Source organism: Tursiops truncatus, chromosome 8 (assembly GCF_011762595.2).
Source record: "Tursiops truncatus isolate mTurTru1 chromosome 8, mTurTru1.mat.Y, whole genome shotgun sequence".
NCBI lineage: Eukaryota > Metazoa > Chordata > Mammalia > Artiodactyla > Delphinidae > Tursiops > Tursiops truncatus.
In genome coordinates, this window is record NC_047041.1 from 82,589,825 (window position 1) to 82,604,932 (window position 15,108).

Here is a 15,108-nt window from a genome sequence, read left to right on the forward strand (position 1 = left end):
CATTTTTAGTGTTACTTAGTGTTATATGTTGGAAGATCAACACCAAAACAGTGATGCATCTAACATTTATACATTTCCTAACTTTAGTTGTCAAAGAGCAAATCATTATCAGATATATATATTTACACAATAATTTCAAGCAACAGTAAATAATAAACTCCCTCCCTTAAAAAACAGAAACAAAACACACACATACACCCAACCACCTTTAAACAATGGATTTCCTCACACTAGTAAGTCTCATGTTTTTTCACATATACTTGTAGACCCAAAGTTACTTAAGTTACTAAAGAACAGTCTTATCAGTGGAGATCCCGGACCAGCCCTTATTTTCTTTTAGAGTCACTTTAATTTTTTACAACTTGAAGCCACATAACCAGTGTGGTCTGTATACGCTTAAGGACACCCCAAATGATAAAAATGAATTCCACTTCCTTTGTGTGAGGAGATATGTACATCTCTGAAGATGCATATGATTACAACTCAGAAAAGTCAAAAAGAAACACGAAAACAAAATCTCAGATCCTCAAGCACGGTTTCTTAAGAGCATTGTGCTAATGTTACATTGAATTAACTGAATGATAAAGGATTCTTTTAGATATCTCTGCAGAGGTACCGGTTAGCTCTGATTCTTTTTTCAGCGGCTTGAAATGCTTGAGTTTTAAAAGTTGCCTGGTGGCGCTACATCCTGCTTTCCAGGTTAGCGGCCTGCCTAAGCTCCGGAATGTCGGACGGGACTCACCCCCAGTGCCTTGCCCTCTGATTTATTTCTTGCTGTTGCTGTTAGTAAATGGAAACCATGACAAAGTTTACATTAGCAGACACATCCACATGCCCTGGCCTATAAATATTCTATGATGGAAAAAGGTACAATGACTCCATTCCCCGTGAAAATGAGCGTAAAGGGAGAAGGGGCAGGGGGGACCATTACCATCAACGGCTCTTCTTAACAGTGGAAAATCCAGACCAAATGGCAATGGGCTTTTAACTAACTGGACACTGACAGCCACTTCTCCAGAGCCTTATGAGTCAACTAAAAGTCGGCTAAGTAGAGACCAACTCCTCTGGGCAAACCTGGTAGGATCCAGTAGTACAGGCATCTTTCTCAGAAGCTGGATGAAGAAGATCAACCTCCGTTTCCTTCTTAGAGAGGCGAGTGAGGAGGAATGTTAAAGTCAGCTTTGAAAGTAGTTCACACACTGTCCTGCCCGAGACACAGAACGGTGCCTGGCGTGGACCCCTCAAAGCGCCAGCTGGAGTTTGCTTATGTTTCTCTGGTGCATGTTGTGATGGCGGACTAATTCGTCTGACCGGGCAAACTTTTTCTGACAACTGGGCCACCGACAGCTGAAGGGCTTTTCACCTGTTGACACAATGGCCAGTCAGAGATACTTGCGGTGGAGAGATGGGGCGCAAGTTCAAGCATCAAAGGCCCAAATTAAATCATCACGAGACACCCACTCCAGATTCTCTCTAACTCTTTCCCTAAGCTAACAAATCGGGCCCATCTCACAAGCAGCCTTGAAGTGGCAGCATCTCTGGGGCCTTAAGGATGAAAATACTGTGACAATTATAAAGTGTTATTGAGTCAGAAGACTTGGGAAATGGGAGAGAAAGAAGGAGTCTAGTTGATGGAAATGTCTGGGCGATTCATATTTAATCAAGGGGGAAAAACATTTGGTAAAACCCCTGCCATTAGACTGTTTTGTGAACTGTGTCAATGTTTCCCCTTTGCTGTTTAAGGAGGGAATTGAGCTTACTTGGGAGGCAAGGGCCTCAGGATCATCACCCTGGATATTGTTGATTGATAGCCACCCAGTAGCGGAGCTGTGACTGTAGCTTTAATATCTCTGTCTGTATAGATATTCTGGATGGGCTGGGTGCTTTTTAAATAAATCACTGACATCAGTGCACATGGTATTTGCTTCTTTCACCTTAAAGGGTTACTCAGCATAATACCCATTATACAGAAGATTCTAACTGAGGCATGGTTTTGAGATTTTTAACAAGCTTGCCAAAAAATCGAGGCTTCTCCACCTAAGGAGGCCTCAGAAGATCCTCCCAAGACTCATTTTGGAAGATAATCAGCATTTATGAATGCCTAGTACGTGCCGAGCCTTGTGCTGGGATATCACACACACACATATATGCATACACATATATTCAAATATATATATACATACACATATATACATACATATATATTCAAATATATATACATACATATATGCACACACACACATATATACATACACATATATTCAAATACATACATACATATATGCACACACACATATATACATACATATATATTCAAATATATACATACATACATATATACACACACACACACATACATATATAATTTCGTGTACTCCTTACAGCAGCCTGTAAGGCCAGCATTATTATCCCCACTCTACGGGTGAAGCTGGACCTCTGGTGAGGGCAGACCCAGGCAAGACTTAAATCCAGGTCTGTGTGATTCCAAAGCCCACACACGTTGCTGCATCATACCTCGATGCATTGGACCTCGACATAATGGAAATACAGCCATAGCTTAATCCTAAGTAAAAATGTTGCAGGAGCCTCTTCCCGTACCACCTGGGGATGTTCTCAGGATATGGCTAGTCCCATATTGCGTTCTCTGAGAACTAGTGGATGGGGCAAGCACTGAGAAATGTCCCAGGAGAGGTGCTGTTCCAGGGTCAGAACTGGAGGCCAGTCAAATAGAGCATTAAACAATCTGCTGGTGACATAGGTCACTTTGTACATATACAGATATGCACCGGGCAGGGGGCAGGGTACAAGCGACGATAACTCTTTCCCACCAAGTTATGAGCTCAGGACGAAGGCAAAGAAGTAACACCAAAGGCACGTGAGTAAGGGAATGAGATGCCCATCCCACCAACTCTGGGGCACAGGTGCCTTGACTGTCAGTACGTACAGCCTGTTGGGGCTGAGAATCCAGGACTTCACAGGGGCTCATGACCTCCCATTTCCCTCACCTCCTACTCACTGTTCCTCTGCTCTTTCTGATCTGGTTCCTGTCCCCACCCCCGCCAACCGCCAGCCATACTGTCAAAGAACACCTCCTGATGGACAAATCCCAACCTCTCCTCCTGTCAGTCATCATTCTCCTCAGTCTCTCAATGGAATTCAACTCTGCTGACCTTGGGTCTCTTCTTTATTCTCTATCCTCCCTGGGCTGCAAGGTGAACCCAGGCTCTTTCCCCAACAAAGAAGGCAGTGGGTAGGTGGGCTGGGAGAAGACAGAACTGGGTTTGCTACTTACTAGCTTTGGGACTTTAGACAAAGTCATTTTATCACGTGCCTCAGCCTCCTCATCTGTAAAATGGGGATAAAACGTGCCTACCCTCCTCTTCTTCCAAGGATGTTGCGAAGATAAAATGAGATAACCTAAGCATTGGCCCTCCCTCCAAAGCTAGAAAACACACAACAAAGATGGTGCTATTTTCATTATGAATCACACCAGCCTTGTGGAGAAGCAAAAACTTTCAGCAGCCAGTGAATTGATGTCCTATTCTCCTCTCTATTCCAGTACGAAGGAAACAATACCCACGCGCTGATATGGGTCTGGCAGAAACCATGACTGCTCCTGCAACACTAACTTTTAGCAGAGCAAAGATTCAGTCCTCTGAAAATAGTGTTGTGAAACGCAAACTTTCAGGAAAATAAGTGTTTGGCTTGCTAGAATTTTTGCTGTTTTTCTGTAAGGTTGATTATCCTATCAAACTGAGTTGATAAAAATGTGATGCAACAAATTGGGAACAGCAGGGACCTAGCTTATCTCTTCACTTCATTCTGGACACTCATGAAAAGAGTTCTTTTCACATCTCTTATGCTCTGTGTCCCACACCCTCATTCCTTCTTAAACAATGTTGTTATTTAAAGATAGCCATGCACTGTGCTTTCTCTCCACTGAATCTAAACCTGCTTAGAACTTTTACACTTGTTTTTTCCAGTCTCTCTCATCACAAGCAACTCCATTCAACAGTAGTTTAAAAAAATAATGAAAAATAAATGTGAAGAAAAGTTTACGCACTTGTTTTACCTGTATGAGTCCTGGTGTGGGTCTTCAGATGGTCAGACCGGGAGAACTTTCGCTGACAAGTTTTACACTGGAATGGTTTCACACCTAAACGGACAGAGAAGGTCTAGCCGTGGCCCTAACCATGTGGGGCAAAGCAAGGCCCACGAGGCCTGCTTCCCGGCGGCCCGAGGAGCCAGGCATCTCCAGCCATGCCTACAGTATCTGCCTCGCCCTCAGATTTCCCCAGTACCCCAGGCCCAGCAGGAACCACCTGATTCTACACAGTAATCCTTGAAGACCTGTGGTCTTGGGAACAACTACTGCTTAACCACAAATGTCCAGCTTCTCACCAAGTTCTCAGCTGTGTCTGAGACTGAAAAAGTGAATCACACACTACAAATGGGATTTTGCTCTCCACCACCCATGTTCTTTACTGACACTCAGTGTATCAACAGCAAATTGCTAATGGGAATATCATGGCTCTGTGGTTTTCAGGGGAAATATGGGATGTTTCTTTTTCTTTCCATTCTTCTTCTTCTTTTTTTTTTTTCCCTTTAAGGGAAGGTAAATCCCCAGAGATTAGGGGGAAAAAATTATTGGAGAAACTAAACAAACAAATGGCTGACCCTCTCACATCAATATTGAACAATGAAGAGAATCACAAAATCAACCATGACCCGAGGGAACACACTGCCAGCAACGAGAAGGGAGCCTACAAACCTGTGTGTCTCCTTTGGTGTCTTTTGAGCTGGTCTGAACGAGAAAACCTTCGCTCACAGTCCTTGAAGTCACACTGGTATGGCTTCTCACCTTGGGGAAGACACATATTCCGTTTGAAAATGATACTGGAAATGAGGATCTCATTAGAGGCAACTTCTCTTACTGGGACTGAAGGGATCCCAAAATGCTGAAGGCACTTGGGTGGAAGGTTTCAGGGATGGGCTGCCAACCGCAGTGTGAGGTTAAAGACCCGCCTACACATACACTCATGGGCAGGAGGCATAGAAGGGGGTTGCGTGAATAAGGATGCGTTAGAAGTGAATGGAGGGGGACTTCCCTGGTGGCGCAGTGGTTAAGAATCCACCTGCCAATGCAGGGGACACGGGTTCGATCCCTGATTCGGGAAAATCCCACATGCCGCGGAGCAACTAAGCCCGTGCGCCACAACTACTGAGCTCGCGTGCTACAACTACTGAAGCCTGAGCACCTAGAGCCCGTGCTCCGCAACAAGAGAAGCCACGGCAGTGAGAAGCCTGTGTACCGCAACAAAGAGTAGCCCCCGCTCTCTGCAGCTAGAGAAAGCCCGCGCACAGCAACACAAGACCCAACGCAGCCAAAAATAAATAAATTTAAAAAAAAGAAGTGAAGGGAATTCAGGTTCTGGAGTCTGACGCTGGGGTCACATCCAGCTCTTCCACTTAAAGGGCTGGTTGAGGTATCATTTCCTCACTGTGAAATGGAGCCAATAATCCGACAACTTCCAAGGATTTATAAGCAGATTACAACAGACCATCCACATAAGGGTCTTAGTCCAGTGCCTAGCACAGAGACAGTGCTCAAAAAGTACTGGCAGAGAATATTTAAACAAATAATAAACCAAAGCAGTCTTAAGTCCTAGGCTGAGTCTGAGGCAGAATTCTGGGACGGATGTGCCTCGGAGCCAGCCCCGTGAAGGAAGTGTTTTATGTTTTATGGCCTGAAGATGTGGTGTTCTCTGCTACTGACTGCCCATTCCTGAGTCAGGCATACACAGCTGCATGGTTGTGAGGTGCTCAAGTTAAACCAGGAGCCAGAGCCTTTAGAGTTTTTGGTATCCCTTTACCCAAGAGAAGTCAGGAGTGGGATTACACAACCTCCTGCCTCAGAACGGCGAAGCCTCACCCCTGTCCTCACTGGAGAAAGTTCAGCCAGATCCTGGGAACTGCGCCCTCTGAATGCACTGAGCGACCCTGGGCCAGCCCACCTTCTTATGAGAATTCTGAGTCACCAGCATTCTGGGATGGAGAGCAAGCCCTCCCAGGATCAGCTGGCTCTTTCTGTTGCTGGGCAGTGCCTGGTTACCCTTCCAGCCTCATGACCCCCTCTGTTTCCCTGATTAATCTATATTCCTGCTCTACAGAGCTCACCATTCCCAAAAACTGCCTTGTACTTTGCTCACACTAAACATCCTCCATCCCTATCTCCGGATTCCTAACCCATCCAAAACTCTACTGCACGTCCCTCATAAACGCCGCTTCCTCTGCGATGCCTTCTTGGAAACTTCATGCTCACACAGAAAGCCCTTCCTTCCCTCATTACAGAACTTATTACAGAACGTCTAACATGGGGCTGTGTCCAGGTCTAGTTCTGCCGCGAGCTGGAAAATCCTGAGGGCAGGAGCCTTTCCTTAACTTTCTGTTGATATCCAGCCCAGCAACTCAAGCTTCACCTCTTCAACCTGGGAAAAGCAACACTCCTGTTCAGTCTCATGTCTTTTCTCTGCCTTTCTGCTTCTGCTTATCCTTTACTTCCTCTGCCCAACCTTGCCAACCCTTTGATGGTTAACCCAAGCCCTTCCTCCTCCAAGAAACGAACGACGCTCACTCGAGCAAGTCTTCTCAGCACCTCCAGATTCACACACTCTCTGTCCCTTTTCATTTGTGTATGTCTTGGCTCCAAAACAGACCACAGACTCTTTGAGAAGGGGGCCTGTGACTTGGAGTTGAAAGTCATGAGTTTAAGTCCCGCTTCCCTATATCCTACCACCAGATAATTGTGCGTGAGGATTAAATGAAATAATGCATGTAGAGAATTTGGCACATAGAAAGTATTTAATATAAAAATACTTAACATAATAGTCTGTACTATTATTATAAATAAATACAAAAAGATGGCACTCTTTTAAGAAGGGGACTTCAGCGTTGTTAAATACCCCGCCCTTTTTGCGGTACGCGGGCCTCTCACTGTTGTGGCCTCTCCCGTTGCAGAGCACAGGCTCTGGACGCGCAGGCTCAGCGGCCATGGCTCACGGGCCCAGCCGCTCCGCGGCATGTGGGAATCTTCCCGGACCAGGGCACGAACCCGCATCCCCTGCAACGGCAGGCGGACTCTCAACCACTGCGCCACCAGGGAAGCCCAAGGAAGCGTTTCTTAAAGGTTCCAGCGGGTCTGGGGGTCATGACTGTCTTGCCCACTGCCTTCCCTTCCCCCAGACATCTAACCCTCACTGTTTTCTAAGTGCCTCTTTCCCATTAAAATTTCTACAACCACATTGCCTTCAATGTATTACATCCGTCTAGGCAGAACTTTACCTTATCATTTTCCTTATAATCTTAACAGATAGTTTTCAAATGATCCCATTTGGGGAAATATGTAAAAATGTAACATGCAACCGGTTCTCTCATCTTCAGCTTCAAAGCAAGGGGTTTACTGAGTGCACACTCAGGGCTATGCCAGAATTGCATCCTCCAGACGCAATGGCTTAGCAAAGACCAATGGTCTAAAGAGATCTGAATGCAGCTCCCTTTCTTCTCCAGCTTCTCCGAAGCAAAGTCCACAGTAACAATAAAATAATAATGGTAATCGTAACAATGTATCTTCCCTTCTGTCGTGGAAAGAATGGTACCAACTCCCCAGCAGGAAAACCTGCGCTTTGCCCAGCTTTTCTGTAGGGGAGACCTAGCCACACTCCTATCCAGTGCCCACAAGGCCAGGGGCAGACATTTGTGAAATGGCTGTTCACATTCAAGGCAGCCAACAACAGCACATGGCCAACTCTCTCTTTCCCAGAGGCAGACCCCTTGACCTGTGGGAAAATCCAGTTTTCTTTAAAACATCATCAAAACTCATCATCCCTTTTTTTAAAGATTGAAATCAAAAACTAAACCTACAAGCCATTTTCCCGTTCCTATCTGGTTGGTTATTACTAACCCAAGCAGTTAAGTTCTTCTTTGGACCATCTCTTCCTAAGTCTTATGATGACCTTGCATATCAAGCTCTCAGAATCATCTGATTACCAAGCTCCCAGGCCAGCTCCTCTCCCTTAAGAGATACTAATAGAATTATAAAAGTAACACTATCATCTATTCAGACCTATTAACATAGGAACTGTATGTTTCATATCTCTAACTCCTATAATTCAATTTGATTTTAGAAGTTAATCTAGTCTCAACCATTGTATAAGGTAGGTGAGGTAAGTGAAATTTGAAGAACAGTTAGGTAACTTGCTCACGGTCACACCACCTGGTGGTGAAGCCAGAATTCAAACACAGGTCTCTTTAATTCTGTGGGATTCTCTCTCCACCTACTCTGCTCTGCCCTTCTTTAATAAAGGATGCACAATCAGGATACAAAATGACCTGGCATCCTTTTCCCATCACCTGGGCCAGATCTTTGAAAGCAGCACCTACTTTCCATCCCAGAGATCGCCTGTGTCCCGGCAGCACAGGAGCCAGGAGCAGGGGCTCCTGGGCCACCGCTGCCCAAAGGCCACCAGAGCCAAGGCTGGACAGTGGACGCACTTACCAGTGTGCTTCCGGCTGTGCATCTGTAAGTGAGACAGCTTAAAATATCTCTTATTGCAGCCCGGATAAGCACACATGAAGGGGCGTTTCTCACTGGTCTCAGATGCCGACCGAACAAGAGTCGGGGCTACTCCGGGCACTCGCCGCACGTCCTGCAAGCAGAGTGTAAGAGAAACGGAGGTTTTAAGGCACATGTGAACATTCACGTTGGTCCCAAGGAAAGTGAGCGTTGAAGTATTCCCAAAGAAGGGATGGCAGATGTGAGGCCTAAGCCACTCCCCACCACACCCGAGGCGCCCGCAGCAGATGTCACTAAGGGGTGACAGAGCAGAATATTCTACAATGCGGTGCTCTAACAGCATCATGGCTGTCAACCAGAACGGGGGCTTGAAATAAGGTTTGTTTGGTGCTGTTGATCTGGAGCATCTGGAAAAGAAACGCTGGTGACTGGAAGAGCTCCCCATCCATCCTGTCTCTCAGCTTCTCCTCTTGAGGCAGTGAGGTCTGGAAGTCCAAAGCTCCAGGTTCTATTCTATTCCCTCCCCCTCGGGACACCCAGCCACATGACCTTGGGCCCAATCTGCGATGGGTTCGGAAGTCCTTAGTAGAGAAAAACAAAGGATGTTAAATGAACCCCCAACTGAGCAGACCTTCCACATATGAGAAAATGACAAGGAAGAAGGAGCTCCTGGGATATGGAGGTTCTGTCTGCGAAGGGAGCTGAAACTCCAGGAGGGCCATGGTGTAGCCAATCCTTTACTAGAGACACTCAGAAACACTGTGTCCGCTTTCCATCCACTTCACGTGTCCATCTCAGGGCATTCTTCTGATCCCCCTTACCTTGTGCAAGTGAGTGTGTGCATGGCCGGTCCTCCATGAAAAGGAGCTACAGGGAAACAGTGAGGCAAAAGCCCCTTAGGCTGCTGGAACCAATGAGTCATAGACAGGAACAGTGGAAGTGCCTGAGGGATCACTGTATCCCCTGTGCTCTCACAGATGTGCAGTCAAGGCCCAAGAGCACGGCCATAGTTTGTGTTAAGACCTGGAAACACTTCTGCGCTTAACGCACTCCTGCCCCGTGCACTTCCCACACCACCCCCAAGCTCCTGTTTGCGTTCCTGTTTCACACTGCCTTGCACCGTGAGATCTTTTTGAAGAAAACGTACAGTAGTCTCATACACGGTGCCTCAAGGCAAAATGTGGCATAAGTTGAAATGGTGAGCCAGCTGTGTCCGATTGGTCTACTCTAGCAGAAAATGAACACCCGACTGGTCTGGAGTGTATCAGAGGCCATGACAGCGAGTCTGACAAACTGCGCTTGGTGGAAAGGAAGGCAAAAGGAGCTTTTTACATTTCCTTTAATTCATCCTGAAGGCAGCACACACGGCAATAGGCTATAAATCTGAGTTGTCAATGTCCGTCCTGGTGGAAAAGAGTCTGACGGTACTTGTCAAATTTCCATCTGATTTCCATCATATTTCTGTAACCCTTGCCTTTATTCCCACCATTGGAAGGCCTGAGATGAGGGAGCACGCTGTTCTATCACCATGATGCTTCTGGAAACATTAATCAGGACATCTCAGAGCACTTGCCCCACACATCACGTGAGGACTTGGCCCACACACAATTTGTTTCTAGTGTGCTGACTAGGCCGGTGAAAGTGTCTCAGCCGTTCCTCACGTTGCAGACATTGAGTCACATGCCACAGTCACAAACACAAACCCTTGGTAGCTGCGCATGGTTCTGAGCAACGAAAAGAGGCTCCCTGGATGTGGCCTTCCATCGAGTTTCCCGAATTCTCAGAAAACGTCAGCCTTTTTACTTTACTTTCTTTACTCTCCCTTAGAACTGCACAACACACAAAGTGAACCCTAATGTAAACTATGGACTTCAGTTAATAATGGATCGATATTGGCTCATCATTGTAACAAATGTACCACCAATACAAGATGTTAATAACAGGGGAGACCAAGGGATGGGGTGAGGGGTGGATATGGGAACTCTCTGTACTTTCTGTTTTTCCTTAAACCTAAAAACTGCTCGAAAAAAATGAATTCTATCTTTAAAAGAAAGTCCATGTATAAAACTTAGCACAATGCCTGGCATACAGAAAGTGTCCAGCCATACATGGTGCTGTTATTATTGTTATTGTTATTATTAGCAATGATAGACTCTAACTTTGGGCACTTTACCTTGCAGACCAAGTCTCCTTACAAGTCAAGAGTCCAGGTCATTAATTCAAGCTCATTTACCCCCCGATGCAAGATGTGCGTGGTCCACCCGGGAGAAGGTGAGTTAGGCAGTGAAGGAGGAAGGGAAGGGGTTCTGCAGGAAGCATCCTGGTCTGAGTCAGGGAGGCGGCCACACCCACACTGGCCTCTGGAGAGGAGGAGGCCCCCAACCTGCCCCAGTGGAAGAGGAGGGGTCCCTGCTGTCACAGGAGCCTACAAGTAGGAACAGACTTGCCAGGGCCAAACGGCCTTCAGCAAGGAAGTGAAAGACTGTTGGGAAGGAAAGAGGCATCTGGGGCCCCTGCATACTCACCTGAATGCCCCTGAAGACGCCGTGGGTGTGTATCCTGTACTGGGCACCACAGAGGATGGGAGTGGTGTGGTTATCACTATCGTACCCCGTGCCGTGGCTGCAAACACAAAGAAGGGAGAGCAAGACTCAGGCTGGTTCACAGGCATCCTTTGGAAACGCACATCTGCAGCGGAAGGAATGTTCTTTAAAAGCTCCTGGGACGATACGGTTGGTTTCTGTCTTCCTCCACTGGGGCTGCTTTGGAAACAGGGCTCTGTGAAAGGCGGGGTTGCTCAATCCTCGGGTCACCCTCACGCTCAGATTCTCAAGGGCACACCACCTGGGTCTATGCGTCTCTCAGACAAGCGGGGGAAAGTCACAGTGCAGGATTTCATCTGCAGCAAATTGTTTACCATCAAAACGGGGCTGACAGCTGTGAGTATCTCAGGAATGAGCAGATGCCTCAAGTTTCACATTGAGTGCAAGGAATTTTTCTCAGCACCTCATGACTCAGTTTTTACCAGATAGCACCAACTAAGTGATGACACTTACAAGAAGAGATGTCACATCCTCAGAAGTGGGGATTACACATCTGTGGCTCTGCTCCACTTAACCCACAGATCAGTTTTCCAGATCAGCTTAACTCTTTGCAGCCAACCCGTACCCTAGGTGGACACTGCATAGGTAATCTTCCTCCTTCCTTCCTCTGACCAGTCCTCTAGTCAGAGCTCAGTTGACCTTGGACTACTATCAAGAGCTGAGGGATGGAGAAGGTTGAAAAGAACACCTTGGAAGGGGTGGATGTTCTGCTCTAAAAGTATTCTCCCCTTCGGGTACAAGCTGATCTCTGTTCTGCAGTTATCTTACTTCCAGATGAGGCAGAGAGAGGGTTCCAGCCCACACGGGCAGCACAGTATAATTGTATCTAGACTCACCACGGGGAGCTTTTATGAAACGCCTCTGTAAAATGGTACAGCTGCTTGGACAATGTCTGGCCGTTCCTCAAAAGGTTAGACATAAAGTTATCATATGGCCCAGAAATTCCACTTCTAGGTATATTCCCAGAAGAAATGAAGATATATTTCTCCACAAAAACCTGTATACATTGTTTATCGGCGGCATTATTCACAACAGCTAAAAAGTGGAATCAACCCAAACGTCCATTGGCTGACGGTGGATAAAGAAAATATAGTATATTCCTAAAATGGAATATTATTTGACAATAAAAGGAACGAAGTACTGGTACACGACAAGGGACAAACCTTGAAAACATTATGCTAAGAAAAAGAAGTCCGTCACAAAGGACCGCCTGTTGTGTGACTCTTTATAAGAAGCGTACAGAACAGGCAAATTTATAGAGACAGAAAGGAGATGGGTGGTTGGTTGCCTAGGACTGAGGATTTTGAGGGGAAATGGAGAGTGACTGGTAAAAATGTCCTCAAATTGTGGTACTAGTCATACAACTGTGTGAATATACTAAAACCATTGAACTGTACACTGCAAATGGGTGAACGGTATAGTATGTGAAATATAGAAATCTGCTTAAAAAATTACCTTGGGGGTGGGGGAGGGATAAATTGAGAGACTGAGACTGACATATACACGTTACTATATATAAAATGGATAACTAATAAGAACCTACAGTGTAACACAGCGAACTCTTCCCAATTCTCTGTAATGACCTGTATGGGAAAAGAATCTAAAAAAGAGTATATACGTATATGTATAACTGATACACTTTGCTGTACAGCAGAAAGTAACGCAACGTTGTAAATCAACTATACTCTAGGGCTTTCCTGGTGGAGCAGTGGTTGAGAGTCCACCTGCCGATGCAGGGGATGCGGGTTCGTGCCCCGGTCCGGGAGGATCCCACATGCCGCGGAGCGGCTGGGCCCGTGAGCCATGGCCGCTGAGCCTGCGCGTCCGGAGCCTGTGCTCCGCAACGGGAGAGGCCACAACAGTGGGAGGCCCATGAACCGCAAAAAGAATAAAGAATGGTGCTGCCAGATTTTGCCTCAAAGGCTGTGAAGAGATGCTGCCTTTGCTTGGTTTAGCCTTCTGCATGGAGCCAAAACGTGACTTACGTGTTTTGTAGGGCTGAGGGATTTTTAGGGACCCGACGATAGAAGTCTGACTTATTTTAAAGTTCCACCATCAAAGAGGAAGAACTTGGAATCTCCTGTCTTGGGAGCTAATCTCTGGATGTTATCTGGATTCCTGGAGCGGGGTGGGGACGGGACATAGGAAACAGACTTCTCTCAGGGTACTTGTCCCAGTAAATGAAGTGTTGCACCACTCAAAGGGGATGTCATAATCCTCACAGCCAGATGCAACCAACAAACAAAAGAAGCAACAAGACTGTACCTGCCAAATACGCCACTAGATTCTTCTACCAGGTCCGTGAACAAGAAAACCAGCCAGGTCCCTGCTTATCGGCTCTTGTGTCTCCAAACTCACCAGTGCAATTCCACCCAGTAGAAACCCTGCAACCGCACACTCTTCCCAGCGTGGTCTGCCTAAAACACTGAGTACAACCCGTGGGCATTCAGTATGGTAATAACTCCCTTTGGGTAAGTAAAGGAAAGCAAGTCAGGGGACTCGGAACCATAGATTAATAAAGGCAGAAAAATCATCTACTCTGACCCCCATTCAAAGCTTCTCCAGCTCATCCTCATGAGCTGGACAACAGGATTGGTGACTAGTTTTGAAGGCAGCCCACTCCACTTGGGGAGAGCTCTAATTGTTAGGAAAGGGCTTTCTAAACTGAGCAGAAATCTGCCTCCTCATTTCTGTTTTCTGGAGAACCAGAGAGTATTACTAATTTACAGCCGTCTCTGTGTATCTCCTCCACTGTATGGTAAACTTGGCCTTGAAGACAGACAGACTGACTTGCTCCCCTCTGTATCCTCTCAACTTTGTGACTGAAGTAAGGTGCGTAGTCCTGAAAAATTCCCAGAGATGGACTGAATCTAACTCCTCTTCCACATGACAACCCTTCAGGTACCTGAAGACAGCTCTCCAGACTACAGAGCTGTGGCTCTCACAGCTATGACAATGTGAACTGGCATCTAATTTCCATGCTTTCCAGATCATCCTCTTCTTCATCCCCTTCATTTTATGAAGTCCCTCTCAAAGCGTAGGCTTAGGATGGACCCCGGTACCCGTGAACAGTGTTTAAATAAGGGACTGAGAAAGGAGGATCCCAAGAGTCTTTAGAGGGACTTCGCCAGTGGCGCAGTGGTTAAGAACCCGCCCGCCAATGCAGGGGACACGGGTTCCATCCCTGGTCCGGGAAGATCCCACATGTCACGGAGCAACTAAGCCCGTGAGCCACAACTACTGAGCCTGCACTCTAAAGCCCGTGGGCCACAACTACTGAAGCCCGAGCGCCCTAGAGCCCGTGCTCTGCAACAAGAGAAGCCACCACAATGAGAAGCCCGCGCACTGCAACGAAGAGCAGCCCCTGCTCGCTGCAACTAAAGAAAGCCCACACGCAGCAACGAAGACCCAAAGCAGCCAAAAATAAAATTTTTTAAAAAGTCTTTAGAAACAGAGAAATAACATAAATACCTAACACCGGAGAGTATATGCCTTACCCAGAGATTCCATTCCGAAGTTTTCAGAATCAGTATGCTAGTCAATACAATGTGTTGTGCCCACAGGCTGCCAGAGCTCAACCCCTGGGCAGAGGGTCTGGGGCTTCCCTTCTCAACCTGGACAGAGTACTGCTAACACATCGAAGAGCACACGCCGTCTTAGCACTCAGGTCAGAGTGGTCTTCCTTAGTCAAATAAAATCTCCAACTCCCACCCTAGCACCAGCCACAATTAAGGCAGGTATTCCAACCTTGAACTTGAAGGCGTGATTTTTTTTAACTGCAATTCAGGACTACACATTTCTCCTTCGAATCCCATTCTATTTCTTTTAGCAAGCTATCCTCAACTGTTGAAATCTTTTTGATTTGGCTTCCAAAGCATTTGCTTCCCATCCCATTTCATGTTATCTCAACATTTGAAAAGCACCTTTTCTGTT

At 46.5% G+C, this 15,108-nt stretch overlaps 1 protein-coding gene across 11 annotated transcripts in view; it reads right to left on the reverse strand.

Annotated features, from left to right (window-relative positions):
• Window positions 1–714: 714 nt before the first annotated feature.
• WT1 (WT1 transcription factor) overlaps window positions 715–15,108 on the reverse strand; it is a 48,228-nt gene continuing 33,834 nt past the window's right edge. For 4 of the 11 annotated variants that reach the window (XM_073807939.1, XM_073807934.1, XM_019947896.3 and 1 more), the window contains 5 exons: window positions 11,098–11,194; window positions 8,555–8,705; window positions 4,772–4,861; window positions 4,064–4,156; window positions 715–1,363 (listed from right to left, as the gene is read on the reverse strand). In XM_073807939.1, coding sequence (XP_073664040.1) covers window positions 1,242–1,363; window positions 4,064–4,156; window positions 4,772–4,861; window positions 8,555–8,705; window positions 11,098–11,194 — 553 coding nt within the window. In that variant the 3' untranslated portion in view covers window positions 715–1,241. The remainder of the gene's footprint in view (window positions 1,364–4,063; window positions 4,157–4,771; window positions 4,862–8,554; window positions 8,706–11,097; window positions 11,195–15,108) is intronic. The other 7 variants (XM_073807938.1, XM_019947898.3, XM_019947897.3 and 4 more) reach the window with 3 other exon arrangements.